The sequence below is a fragment of the Hippocampus comes genome, unplaced genomic scaffold (assembly GCF_001891065.2).
Source record: "Hippocampus comes isolate QL1 unplaced genomic scaffold, H_comes_QL1_v1.1 scaffold86, whole genome shotgun sequence".
NCBI lineage: Eukaryota > Metazoa > Chordata > Actinopteri > Syngnathiformes > Syngnathidae > Hippocampus > Hippocampus comes.
In genome coordinates, this window is record NW_017805882.1 from 2,973,637 (window position 1) to 2,988,386 (window position 14,750).

At 41.6% G+C, this 14,750-nt stretch overlaps 1 protein-coding gene across 1 annotated transcript in view; it reads left to right on the plus strand.

The window, feature by feature from the left end:
* Positions 1-14,750, plus strand: part of gnav1 (guanine nucleotide binding protein (G protein) alpha v1) — a 38,270-nt gene that overhangs the window by 11,216 nt on the left and 12,304 nt on the right. The window contains exon 5 of the mRNA XM_019889189.1: positions 6,100-6,228. Within this exon, the coding sequence (XP_019744748.1) occupies positions 6,100-6,228 (129 nt within the window). The remainder of the gene's footprint in view (positions 1-6,099; positions 6,229-14,750) is intronic.

The following is a 14,750-nucleotide window of genomic DNA, read 5'->3' on the forward strand; positions in this document are numbered from 1 at the left end:
TGCAGCCATAAAAATTCCAAGTTAATGATTATTGGCTAAAAATGATCAAGTTGATGGATGAAATGTGTAAAGTATGCATCTGTATGAAATACTGAGCAACTCATGTCACCCATATTTGGTTAGCAAATAAACGTATACATTTGGGACCAACACACTAATAATGCACTTTAAGCATTATATATGAGCCCTGTAAACATACAGTTAATGATAGAAATTGCATCTTAATGTTCATATGAGAAGATGGCCAACGTTCTGTGAGCCATGCATGCCAGTTACGGCAATGAGAGGGTGCCATTGAAAGGTACCGATACCGATTATTGGTACTGGCCCATCTCTAATTCAATATATTTTACACTTTGTGACATTTCTATGGGGCAGCGTGCAAAAAAAGTTTTCAAAAGTAAAATAAGTGCCATCAATCGAGTTCGGGGAAACAATGCTTCGGAGGTTGTTGCAGATGTCACTGACTATTGTTTTAGTTGTTTGCTTTACAGCTCTCTGTGCTTTCTGTCTAGTTCCCTGAGGCACACATTCCTTTTCTGGTACTGAGACCATTGCTTTCTTTCTCCTACGGGGCATTCCAAATGGTTGTTTTAGCTATAACCAATGTTCATGCAATGTTTGTGATTGCCTCAACACCACCTCTTGTACCAGCCAGCGTCACAATTATTATTATTATTATTTTTTAATCCCACAGACAGCTCACTGGTTTACGTGTAGCTCGTATATGAAGTGGTAGTAGTCAGGAAGAAAAAAAATAATAAATCTGTAGGACATACCTGACCAATAGAAACACCTGTCAGACATATGCGCCAATATTTCGCTCCTGTGGGGAAAAAAACTACAACATGGCTTTATCAACTGATACTCACCTCCACCAGTCTGAAACATCCACTGAGAATCTGTATGGGCAAAAGCTCTGCCAACTATGTAAATGTGCATGGCTAAGTCACACCTCTGTTGATTCTCTATGAAAGGCACACGTGAATAAATGCTGGCTGTAATGTAATGCCTCTAGTGTGGCAGTTATGTGGAAAAATTGTCAACAATTTTTTTTTCTTTTTTTACATTTGCCCTTCAATTGACTGTGATCAGTCCAGGGTCTACAGAGAGCAACATCAAGTGACGTAGATTCCAGCTCCAGCTTGACGCTAAACAGAATAAGTGGGGGAAAAGGAATGAATGGATGGCTCGATCACGGTTAGTTTAATATTCAGGTAAACTAACATGCACAATATTGAGAAGTCTGTGAGCGTCTGCGTGTGCCCCAGTGGCAAGGAGAATCAGTTTACATCATGTAAATACCGACACTTCATAGTGTCTTTGATGACTTCCGTCACCAGCCAAGGCAGAGATAATCCTCAAATGCATCTTTGTGCCTGAATCTGTTCGCATTCACACATCTTAATAAGCTTCAGGGTCTTCAAGGGGAAGTACGTCATTGCTAAACATATTTATCTTTCGAAACGCCACTTGTACCTATTTTATATTTTGTCATAGGAAGCCAGCTCACCAGCCACCCATCGTAGTTACTTTGAACTGAATCCAAGTGTAATCGACATTCAGACTTTGGCATTGAGAGACGTGCCAAGCAATTTACAAATAATACACTGTTTTGCAAATTATTAGGCAACTTATATTTTTCCTGGTTAATGCAAATGAGCATAATTATCAAGCCATCAAATTTTAGAGCACACGTGTCAAATTCAAGGCCCGGGGACCAGATCTGGCCCGCCACGCCATTTTATGTGGCCCGCGAAAGCAAGTCAAACATGCTAACTTCCATGATGCTTGCTAAAATCTCTACCGAAATTTAAAATTCTCATAAATAATAATAATAATAAATGCTCTTGCGATGCGGAGGCCCAGTCTCATTCGGCTGGGTCGTCACAGTGCGTAGAGCCGATCAGCTTCACCAGGGCCCGCCAATGACCACGGTCATGAGCCAGGTCTGCTACATCCTCCAGGGTAAGGCCCTGGTGCTTGAAATCCTCCCTAATGACATCAAGCCATCTGGTGTGGGGTCTGCCGCGTGGCCTTTTCCAGCCGGCTGTCGCTGGATCGAATGAGAAGATGGCGCGAGTTGGGTGTTCCAGGGGTAATCGGAAGAGATGTCCAAACTTATGTATATCGGTGGCAGACCCCCCCCCCCCTTCCTCCCCCTGTTTTTTGGCAAAGACGAAGTGCAATTCGTCAATTCGGACAAAATTCTCATAGGTAATAAATGAGGCATATTGTAACCATTTTCTTGTAACCAAACCCCTCATTACAGTAACTTAAACAATAGTTGAATAAATCGTTACCATTGACTTTTTTTTATTTAGTTTCAGCCATAGCGGCCCTCCAAGGGAAACGGTAACTAAAATGTGGCCGATGACAAAAATGAGTTTGACACACCTGCTTTCGAGTATACTTTGAATGTTTTTTTTTCCTTTTTTTTTTTTTTTTTTTTTTTAACCATCCAGCGAGCAAGTTCACTGTCTGAAGAAGGAAAAAAAATCAGTGCAACTGAGTGTTTATGACATATGTTAACAAGCATGCATGTAAATGGAAATTGAGTCTGGAAAAATCTATTTTTTATTTATTTTTTTTATGGAACGATAAGTCTTTGGTTATTAGCATGACAGGCCTAATCAGCACAAATTGATCGTAGGGGAGGGATCAGACGGCTCAGAACCCTGTATGAAGAGTAAAATGTTTGGACCATGTTTTTCCCTCGCTTAAACGTGCGTGTTTGTGCTCACCCTTTTTGGAATCCTTGGAGTTGGTGCCGGACAGTGCTTCTTCAGGTTGAATGTGTTTTTCCAGCCAGCTACCATGTGCCCACATTCCTTCCCCCGGACTAAAATCATGCATAAGGTTTTTATGCACCAATGTAGTGAGAATGTCCACATACGACATCTATTCTTTCTCTCCCAGGTTCCGTGCAAAGCATGGCCATTAATGCTTTACTTTTAACCTTTCACCGTGAATCCACCTCCTGTCTGTCCCGTGTGTTTGTGCACACGATGGTCACTCGCTGCAGATTTGAAAGGTCATGTGTCACTGTGTGGTAGTGGCGGATTAGCCGAGGAGGAGGCGGAGGAGACAGGATTTGACAAAATATCGTCATTTTCGTCGCGTCTTAGTTCTTGAACTCGACTGGCCATCGATTTTAACCCAGTCTTTCTTTAGTGAACTACATTTCCGTCTTGTGTTGACTACAAGAAAACACATACTGATTTAGTACGAGTTATTGTCTATTAATGGGGATTTTAGTCTTGTTTAGTCTTGTTTTCATCCGGTGAAAAATGTGCGTTGAAAAAAAAAATGGTTCCGTTTTCATTCATGGAATTAACACTACAGTGCACCAACAACACTGCTTATTGTGGGCATGAGGTCATGCTGACCTTGAGTTAAATCTTTGTGAGTTGGAGGGGAGAATAGTGACCTTCTCAATTCCTCTGACACGCCTTTTTATTAATGAGTAGGCAGAATTCGGGGAGAAGCGGGCTCACCTAGTTCTTGGATTCAGGTCGCTGAGGTGGTTAAAAAGCTCTCTGGATTTTATGGGACTGTCCTTGTTGACATTTCTCTGCAAGATCGCACGGACATCAAGGACAGTGCCCCTGGATTGGCAGACTGGGGTTAGTGGTCCCTCTTTCTAGGCGGACCATAGGATGTGTTTCGATTACTATTGGGGTCTTCTTCCTGGCCGCGGATGAGCTCTTACACCCTCAAGAGTGTTTTGGAGGGAGCACGGGAATTTGCCCAACCTGTCTACTTGTGCTTTGTGCATTTTAACGCGACCATTAACTGACTTCAGAGTTTTGTGAAGGCGCTTTGGGAGTATGGTATACCGTACCTCCCTTGATGAATAGTATTTTTAGTTGTCGTCAATGTGTTGTGGGGCTGGGCTTTGGTGACGTCAGGATTACTTCTTTGTTTTTTTTTTTGCAGATGATCTGGTGCTGTTGGCTTCATCATGTCACCATGTCAAACAGATTTTTAGTTTTCAGTCCTACCTTACTTACCCTCACCTTTGGTCACAAGCAGTGCGTCATGACTGAAAAAAAAAGATCTCGAATCCAAGCGGCCAAAATGAGTTTCCTTTGCACGGTGTTGGGGGTCTCTATTAGAAATTGGTCACCCAGGAGGCGGTCAGAGTAGAGTTGCTGCTCCTCTCTGAGAAGGAGCCACAAGAGGTGGCTCGTGCATCGGGTTAGGTGTTGGGCATGTCCTATCAGGAAGAAGCCATAGCCTGGAGAAACTCTCTAGGCTGGCCTCCTAACAACTCAGGATACTCATGCATGAAGGAAGTCTGGGCTTGCCGCACAACACCTGGGGAGAGGAACCCTTTCAATCTGAGAGACTTGGAGCAGTTGGCAAAAGAAGACTGGGAAAAAAATTCCAGTAGAAAGGCGGTAGAAAGTTATTGATGGTTACAGGAAGCAATTGATTTCATTTTTTCCCCCCCAAAAGGGTGAACTCTAAAATATTAACTTTTTCATGCACCCTGTAACCTGATAACATAATAAGCTGTCCCCTGAAAGGGTTAAGATGAGGGTGTCAACAATTTTGGCCAGTCGATTTTTGGAGTTCTGCATAGGATCAGATGTGGCAAACAGAAGAAATAAATGTGAATAGTTTTCTGGGAGAAGTGGCACATTATCTAGCAGAAGCATAGGAGTGCCGATGTTTTTAGCCATTTTGAGCAATTAAAAAAATTAATTCTTTCCCCCTCAGCAATAGACAATAGATAACAATTGAATTCAGTTTTCTTTGTCTCGCGCTGAGTCACAACAGCGGTTGTCTCAGTGCACTTTACACATGGAGCACTTATCACTTAATGAAAGACTAATCGAGCCCCAACTGAACCCCACATGAGCAAGCACCAGGCGACGGAGCCAAAGAAAAACGCCCTTTTAGGAAAAAAACTTCAAGCAAACCCAAGACTCAATGTGGGGCGGCCGTCTGCCTCGTCTGGTTTGGTTAGAGAGTTGATACAAAGAAGGAAAGAAGGGGAGTAGAAAGGGAAATGGAGAGGGGGAGGGAGGTATAGCTGTCCATCATTATCCGACATTTGAGGCATAAGGCCATAAAAATCATCCCTGACTCTATTTATGCTTTATCAAAGACGAATAATTTAAGTTTGCGCTTCATTAATGAGAGAGTGGCAGCCTGCCAGACAGAATCAGGGAGTTGATTCCATCGACCGTGTGCCTGATAAGTAAAGTTCCACTTCCGGTTCTATTTTTACAGACTCTGGGGACCACAAGTGAATTGGTGTTCGAGTAGGTTTGTCGGGCAACCAGGAGTTGTTTAAAGAGGTGCTTGATTATTTAGTGCTTTAATAGGTCAGCAGAAGGATTTAAAATTCTGATTAAGATCTTAACATAGCAAAACGACCATTATCAGCTACTTGATGAAGAGCAAATTGAGACATCTTTAAATGTACATTTGACAATAGTTTTAAAAAAAAAGGGGGAAATCTTCCACTCAGATTGCTCCTCACATAGAAACAAAATCAGCATCTATGCAGCACCTTCCATGTAGTGTTGTGTTGTGTTTACTAAACAGCAGGATGTAGCTTGTTGTCCAAGAAACTGATTCAGGATGACGAGTTGAGAATGTCACAGTCAACCTAGTGACTTTTAGATGTCTTGTATGTGCGGGTGTGCTTGTTTACACAAGGGCCACACTTCTGCAAGGCACGCAGCACACTTACTTGTGCGAATTGTGTTACCAGCCAATCCGCGTTTGATAGTTTGCCTCAAAATGTTACAATGGTATACCGCAGTGTGAATATTCATCACGATGAACCACTGCGCTCCCTGGGGCTTCAATCTTATCGCTGCACACTCCACCTGTTGTATCGAGTAATAGCCTTTTAACACATGCACTCAGACACACACACACACACACACACACACACGCACACACACACACACACACACACACGTTTGCAATTTATTCATCATTTTCACTTTGATCTAAAGCTTGTCTGCAGGTTATTTCTTTATTTACTTATTTATTTTATTTTGCTAATGTCTCCTCTGTTTTTGACCTTTTGCACCACTTTTTCTCACCGCCTCTGTCTCTGTTTTTTTTTTTTTTAAGTTTCTTTGAAAACATGAGCCGCATCTCGTCTCCGGACTACATCCCCACAGAGATGGACGTTCTGCGTGTGCGGCTGAGGACTACAGGCGTGATCGAGACACAGTTCAAAGTCAAGCACCTCACTTTCAGGTAGACCGCTTACACTTTCTTCCCCCATACTCCATGTGACACTTTGAAGCGGTCGACAGATGCCTCTGATTACGGAAGGTTTTTAACATGTGTCCGGAAAACCTTTCATCCAAAGTTACTCCACTTTTTGAGCTGCGGTACGCTTATCTTTGTCTACAGCCGTGCGATAGGCCGCAGATGTAAGATGGAGATGCGTGGCTTCATTCATCAATAAGTCAATACGACAACATACACGTCAAAGGCATCTCTGTCGTGGCCTTATCAGTATAGGCGCAGAGCGTGGATGTCAGATCATCATATTCATCCCTGATCAATGGTCCGGTGTCCCATATTACCTCCCTCTTCATCATCATCCCTCAATGGCTAAAGTCTTTTACTCAAGCTGCTGATGGTCTCGACAGGCTGACAGATGACAGAGCTTGATTTCTTCGCGGGCTTTGTTGAACACCCCCGCCATAATTACAATGTTGGGTTTTAATACTGCCACAAATATGACAATTAAGTGGTTATGGTCTCATAAAATGATAAATACACATTACAAATAATAATAAAAAAAAATAACAGTACAAACATACATGAATTTCTACACGCTACACCTCGGACCACTGAGCAACGAAAGTCGTACATCAACAAAAGAATCGGAAAGAATTCCACGACAAAGCTTCAAAAAATTGTGTCCTCAATTCCCAAATGCTTAGCCATGATTCAACGTCAGAACTCAAAGGTGGGTGTGCCAGTCTTTTGTCCACCAACTATCACTGAATGAAAATGAAAAATAATAAGTTGTTCATGTTTTGCCCTTTTTTTGCATTTTTTTTAAGGCTATGTTCCGTTTTGTGCCATTGAATGACATTGATTTGAAAGAAAAAAGATGCAACACAGACAATATACGTTTCATTAATTTGACTTTCACGTTGTTTTGCAGCTGCTGTTTGTGCTTGGCATTGTTGCGAAAGCATGCCGTTTATTGGCTATAAATTAAATCCATCCATGCGTATTAAGACGGGACTATCGTGAAACCGGAGAATTTCAAATAATAGCGTCTCCGTTTTGTGGTGTGGTTCATTTCTCAAAGGGGAGCATAAGAATGTGTTGTCAGGCATATCCATTTGCTAAAAACTGGGAAAATAATATCAGTTAATTTTGGGATACTATAATCAAAGGTATTCTGTGGCAATTTCATTTCATGTTTCAACAGAATGCCTGTTTAGATCAGAAATAAATTGAGCTGCTTTTTTGGCCCTCAGAGCTCTGGACATATTGGGGTACTATTTTTTTTATTTTATTACTAGTTTTTTATTTATTGGCAGGCCTGATTTGTGTGCAAAGTTAAATGAGTTTTCACGCATGTTTAGAACCTCATCTGTGGTCCTTTCTCAATTTTTTTTTTCTTTTTTCCTGAAATGGAATTTTGAATTTTTCTTTGCCTGGTTCGAGGTTTTGCATCATGGGATGTCGTTAATCTTTTTCAACTGTGGGCCTATGAAGCCTATTAAGACTCTTGTGTGAATAAGCACGATACAAACAGACAACTTGACTTCATATTACTCATGTATTTACTGTTTGCAGACAAAAAAACCATGGGACTTAACACCTCATACACAATTTCTGAAGAGGAAACATGTTGTGAGTTTTGTGGGTTTTTAGGCCCAGAGATTTTCTTGTCCATCAATGTGTCCAACAGCAGTCAGTACCTTTTGACAAAATAAAAAGCTTTAGGTAACTTCATTTGCTCAAGATTTTCCCCAGAGCAGTATATTGTTGTGTCATCAGCAAATAGAACTTTTTAAAAACTTTAGAGACAGAGCAAATGTCATTGATACAAGGTGTAAATAGTCTAGGACCAAGCACAGACCCTTGGGGTACCCCATGAGCTATCTTAAACCTGTTTGATTTGAAATTGTTAAACTGCACATATTGATATCTGTCATCGAAATAGCTTTTCAACCATTTAGCTGTCAAACCCTTTATACCACATCTCTCTAATTCTTCCATGAATATATTGTGATCTAATTGCTCACCGCTGTTTTGGAGACAAACCAAAAGAGAATTAGTTGAACAATGGCCACTATCTTTGTTTCTCACAGCTCTTTGATGCATGTGGAAATACAATACAGTTGTCCCTCGTTTATCGCGGGGGTTACGTTCCAAAAAGAACCAGTGATAAGTGAAATCCGTGACGTAGTCTTTATTTTTTTAATGTATACAATATTGAATGAAACCAAAGATTAAACCTTTTTTCACTCATCAAGCATTAAAATATATAAATAAAACGTATTACAGTATTATTATTATTATTTTCTTACAAACAACTGACGGTTTTTCGAAATACTGCACAGAACCTTATGTTACATTGTGGGTTTTGTCATGGAGAAAATTTGACAAGCTGTACAGCGATGAAACACGGAGGCTGTTGACATTAGTCCTCAGTCCCTTAGCTAATCAGGATGCAGAATACAACGCACTATTGAAAAAACTTCCATGAAAAAAAAACGTCAAACAGCGAAGCCGTGAAAGATGAACCGTGTTACAGTGAGGGATTACTGTATTTATGAACGTGTGTTTTGGAACGACAGCACAAAAGGATTGAGGTGGTTTTCCACTGTTTGTTGAATTGGACTGATGTTAATTAGCTGAGCTGATTAGTAGTGTTATTGTGACACATCTGACTAGCCATACACACAAGGTTGGGAGGGATATTTATTACAGCAAAATTGAATTTTGTGCTCTCTGTTGTTTGTAATGTCTACCTGAGGACTACCTCGGCTGTGAAGCTTCCACAATATTAACGTGTCCCTAATCCCCACATCTCATATTGAGTGATCATAATGAAACACATTAGGACGGCTTTTCCTAAGTATATAAACAATGTAGCCCGAGTCAGTTTGTCAGCAGATTACTGGAGTCAACATCTAAATGCTGTTTGTTTGTCTCTGGGTGCTGCTGACTTATGGTTCTTTCTGTTCTGCTTCACTAATGTGTATCACGTTGAAGAACTTTCTCTTATCAATTGTTGAGTCGGGTGTGTCTTAACCTCCATGGCAGAGGCTCTGTCGATCCCCTGAGGCTGATTCACCGAACCCTTAAGGTTAGATCGAACCCAGGTTAAGAACCACTGCTGTAATGTCTTATTTTGCGGAGTCGATCAATTATGTCACTGATAGATTGCGCAACTTATGACTTTACAGTTGTTCAGTGATTTTGCTTAATATGCTAAATATCGACTGATTTCGATCCACTCGATCAGTTCGATGTAAAGTCTACTAATCACAAATGTGAAATTCCGAGTCGGGAAAGACCAGAATAAGTGCTTCGGTGCACAGTACACTTTTCCCCAAAGTCTGTCTAGAACCGCGTTAGCGCGAAGAGCAAGTAGCTATCAACAGAAAATTAGCATTACAATTAAGTTAGAAATAAAACCATGCAGCAGCTACATGGCACGCGCTCGAAAACCCAAAATGAATAGTTTACTGTGAAGGGATTCGATGAACAGGAATACAAGGAATTTTAGGCCATGTTGCTCAGCCCTACATCTCTGATTGAACCAGTGAAGTCTAACTAAATTATTGAAAAAAAATATATATAGCATATTTTTTGGACTATACGTTGCTCTGTTTTTCATAGTTTGTCTGGTCCTGCGACTCAGGTGCGACTTGCATATGATAAAATTAGAGCTCGTTCTGGCACCCAGAATCCCCGTTCACTAAATGTGTTGATTTTGCTTCTGCATGGTTTTGTAGGACAACACACCACACCAGCCGCCAGACCTCGGATTTATACGGCGGTCAGACCGAATACGAAATGTCATTTCTCCCTGCGTCTTGCATGCTTTTGTTGGCGAATGTGACCACACCTGGGTTGCTTCGAGCGGAGAAGAGGAGGGGCTCCTCCTTCTCCTCGGACAGGGGATAAACAAATGTCTGAACATCACTCGTTAATCTGAAGACCGCTGGTTGTGTTGGCTGCTAAATGCTATATTGGTTGACAGTTTTCCACTTGAAAAGCTTCGATTATGGTGTGTAATTTGTTGGATGGGGGGGTGGGGGGGGGCAAGTAAGTGCCTCTATGCACTCCCTGAAGTGTCACAAAGATGATGCCGGTAGCAGAAGGTTCTCCACAGCGTCCCTCTGGATTCCCCGCGTCTGTCACATTTTCTCAGTGTGAGCATGCTCTCATCTGTGAAGCGAACGTTCCTGCCAACGGCCAATCTGCCGCTTCTGCGATTCTCTGGCAAATTCGAATCGGACTGCGTGGGGCCCGGCTGTGAGCGCAGGCCACACTTGTGGTTGTCTGGCCCTCATTTCACCCTCAGGGTCGGTTCCTTTGAGTTAGACTTTCTTTCATTTGTTTTTCTAAGCAGTGCACATTAATTAATTTCAGTCATGGCAATTACTATGCAATGGGAAGTTCTTTTATGTTTGGTAAATCCAAAACTCAAACGTTTTATCAACATGAAACCACTTTGATCATCAATGGATTGGTTTTATGTTCTTATGAATGTTGCCTTTTTGCGCCGTTCTTTGTTCTTTTTTTCCCCCCCACTGAGTCACCCAGAAGCACATTCTTGCATATACAAGTCCTGTAAGTGAAAATAAAATGTCATTTATATTTGACACACCACACAGAAGTGTGTCTGCCAAATTTGAATGAAAAAAAAAAAAAAATTCTCCATGTATATAACTTAAGATTCCAAAATCGTGGAAGCTGGCGGGCTAGAGGGCCTCAAGACAACAGCGACACTGTTGCCTGTGTAACACATAACACTTAGGGCAGGGATGGGCAACATAAATGCTTTGAGGGGCCACAATATTAAATGGGGAAAAATACATGCATACGTTCTCTTCACGTAGTAATTTTTCATAATGCATTAAATGCATGTATAAATAATGTCAATGCATGTATAAATATCCTAACCAAAGATAAGTTTTGAACAAAACAAAATAACCACATTGATTTTTTTTTTCCAGTGCAAAGGGATCTCTTGCATAAAACTTCCCACTCAAGGATGGCACAAAACTGCAACAAACAACTTGATATTACAACATAAAACTACCGGCCTGCTTACTTGCGGTTTGGCACCCTCAGATTCGCCTAGCCGCCGGTTGCTAAGCCCTGACTTGGGGTTGATGCATATTTCTAGATTCGAGGCCAGCTAGCTTCCAACTCGCAAACTGTCTCGGAGTTCGGCGGTGCGGTCATGCTATTTGCCAGTTTGGCATCATGTGGCACGCATGGGTCCACCCAACAGAGACACTTGAGCCCAAATAATATGAGCGAAGGTGCTTTTTTTTTCAGGTTGTAGGCATAACTTGCTAGCTGCGGTCGATGTAGAAATGAGCCACGTTCTTATTAGTGAGTAACTCCCAATTGTGCAGAATAACTACTGATGGAAGGAACGCGCTCAGTACTGCCATAGTGGGAGAGGGTTGTCTCTTGCCAGAAAGCTCAAGTGTGTTATTGCCTGGACTTTCTTTTAGTCACATCTCCAAAAAAATGCAGTAACATGAACTGAGGGGTGATGCTACATTGTTCTTATTCTTTGCAGATGTTTTCAGCAATTATCATTAAACATATAGAACATATTTAGAAACCAATACCTGCATTCACAATATAGGGGTTCTAAAAGAAAATGCTTGTATTTGTTTGCTTTGAAGCACATTTCATCAACAATGTCACGTTTGATTACCGTAAGTAGACCAACGTCCCAGGTGGTATTACGGATGATCTCAGATTCCTGCCTCTCACACACATTCTCGCTTATCTGCCAGAAATCTTGAGGATATACATAAATGAGTTTGGTTAATTTACACCCAGCAGTGTGTGCGTGCGCGCGTGCATGCGTGCGTGTGCGTGTGTGTGTGTGTGTGTATGCGCATGCCCGCGCCTTACTATGGGAAAATCTTGGGTGTTGCCAGGGGAGCTTATCATATGTTAATACAATCATCAGAAATTTGCAGAGATGAACTGGATTATAGAGTGTGTTTTTCAGAGCTGTGTTTGTTAAAAAGAAACAGCAGAACATTTTTCATTGCAGTTAGTGCATCCAGGCGATGTTACAATAAATATAAATCAGAATATGAATCAAAAAAGTTTCCTAGTTTCCTGCTGAGAGCTGTCCCTCTGTTACGTTTACCTATAGGAATGTTTGCCATCTTTACCAGCATTTGCATTTAATAATTATAACTCTGCCAAGTACAAGGGAGGTTAGCTCGACAGGAACAGCACTCCTGGTGCATTGCAATTAGTGTGACAAGGACGCGTACATGTATGCACATGGTCTGAAAACATGTCTGGTAAACGGAAGCCAATCTTGCTGTCTGTGAAGGTTGAAATTGTCTTCACTTCTGAAAGGGAGTCTCCCAGACAAAGCTCAGCAGACGCGTACATGTATGGTCTGAAAACATGTCTGGTAAATGGAAGCCAATCTTGCTGTCTGTGAAGGTTGAAATTTTCTCCACTTCTGAAAGGGAGTCTCCCAGACAAAGCTCAGCCATGAACACGAATTGGCAAAGTCAACGATTTCGACAATCATCCGTAATGGGTGAACACGAATTGGCAAAGTCAAAATTTCGACAATCATCCGTAATGGCAACAAAATGGCAGATTTCGAGGCCAACAGATTGAAAGATGATTGTAAACGGCTTCAGGGTGCGGCACATCCTAAACTGGACAAGGCACTTTTCATACGGTATTTCATACTGTATTATACATCGTAGTTGGTGGCCATTTTATTGGAAATAGTTACAATGAACTACCAGCTATAACGTATAGATTTGTTATGTCCCTCGAGGTACGGTGTAACGAGGTTTGACTGTATTAAATTTTTGCTTGTTATTTTCACACGTCCAAATAGGGTTGGGCGATATATTATTAGTGTTTAATTAGTTAACTCTTATCAACTAACTACATATGTGGATTTCCCATGCTTGTGCTGCATGTCCAGCTCAGGCCAACCAACCATATACTTCTTTCAAGTTTTCCATTGATTGACAGCTAGAGCCCCCCAATGGCAATCACCTGACGGAGGGAGATAGTGAGAAACAGCAAACACACGAAAAATCCCATTTCCGGGTTGTATTCAAGTGAGTCACTCGACAGCTAAAGCCCCCCAATGGCAATCATCTGACGGAGGGAGAAACACAGTCGCACAGCAAACACACGAGAAATCCCATTTCCGGGTTGTATTCAAGTGAGTCACTGTCCGCCAAGCCATAGAATACACGATACACAATACATGTATAGTGTCTTTTACAACAACACTGAACCGTTGTGTTTTATAACAACAATGGACAATATTCGTAATTTCATATGTACCAGTGGTTAAAATAACAAAGCTTGTGGTCAACATGTACGAGCCGTGCGCGCCTCCTCGGTCCATTAAAGTGGATAGGACCAAGTCTCACCATTCAATACATTTTCCTCATCATTGTCAGTTATGTCTTCTCTGTGTAGCAACCTGTTGTTTTTGACTAAAATTACCTTTTTGTGGATTTAAAAAACGTGATATCACATATTGTAACCTCATTGAACCTCAAAACGCGATACTTATCACAGGTAGTCCACATATTACTTCGCTAGTGAGTTGCCAACTGTAATTTTTTGCGACCGTCAGGTCCAAGTCGGTTTCGGATTAACCTGTCTTTGGAGAAGCATATTTATGCTCCGCTCCAATTTATTTCTTTACGCAGCCCACACTGGCGCACAGTGTCCTCAGTCGTTGTGCCTAATATTCGCACTGGCACTCCCGTTTTTGGTGCACTTTGAATAACGGAACGGCAAATTTGAGCAACGCTCTGATTTTCAAAGTGAACCAGGGCACGCTCGGAGTATATTTCCAAACATCTACTATATGTGCCCTGCAATTGCCTGGCGACCAGTTTAAGGTGAACCCGCCCCTTCTCCCAACGTTTAAGCTCGTGAAAATAGATGGATTAGCAAATAAAACATCACACATTGATCATGCATTAATTAACGACGACACAGCATGCCATAGTTTTCACTCCTGTGTTTTCTGTTTCTGACGAGTGTAGCCAAACAAACAACATTAAAAGCGGCAGAAACGTCGCTTTTCAAACACTGACCCTTCCTTGGAACGAGCGTGCATGATTTTCCTGCAATCTTTCACATGAAACCCTGTGATCATTATCTTAAGCCTGTGATGAGAGGGAACGTTGTGCTGTGTGGAGACGAAGGAAGACTGAAAACTATTTAGTCAGTGTGTGTTTGTCGTTGCATTTATTGCAAATAAATAGCTTTGTGTCATGGCAGACTGTATTAACCTCACTGATTGAATGAGTGTCTATGGAATATTCCCATCTGAGAGCTGTTTTTTTATGGCTTCACATCCATTGTTTGTTTCCCTCTCTGTGCGTCTCTTTTCCTTTCCCCGCTCGAAAAATGGCTACATTACCTCCAAGGATGCTCCAATAAAAGATGGCGCACCTGACCAACTGGGGACCAGCTACTGCTCTTGTTTCTGCCTTTCTTGTGTTTTTTTTTTTTTTTTTTTTTTTTGGGGCTTT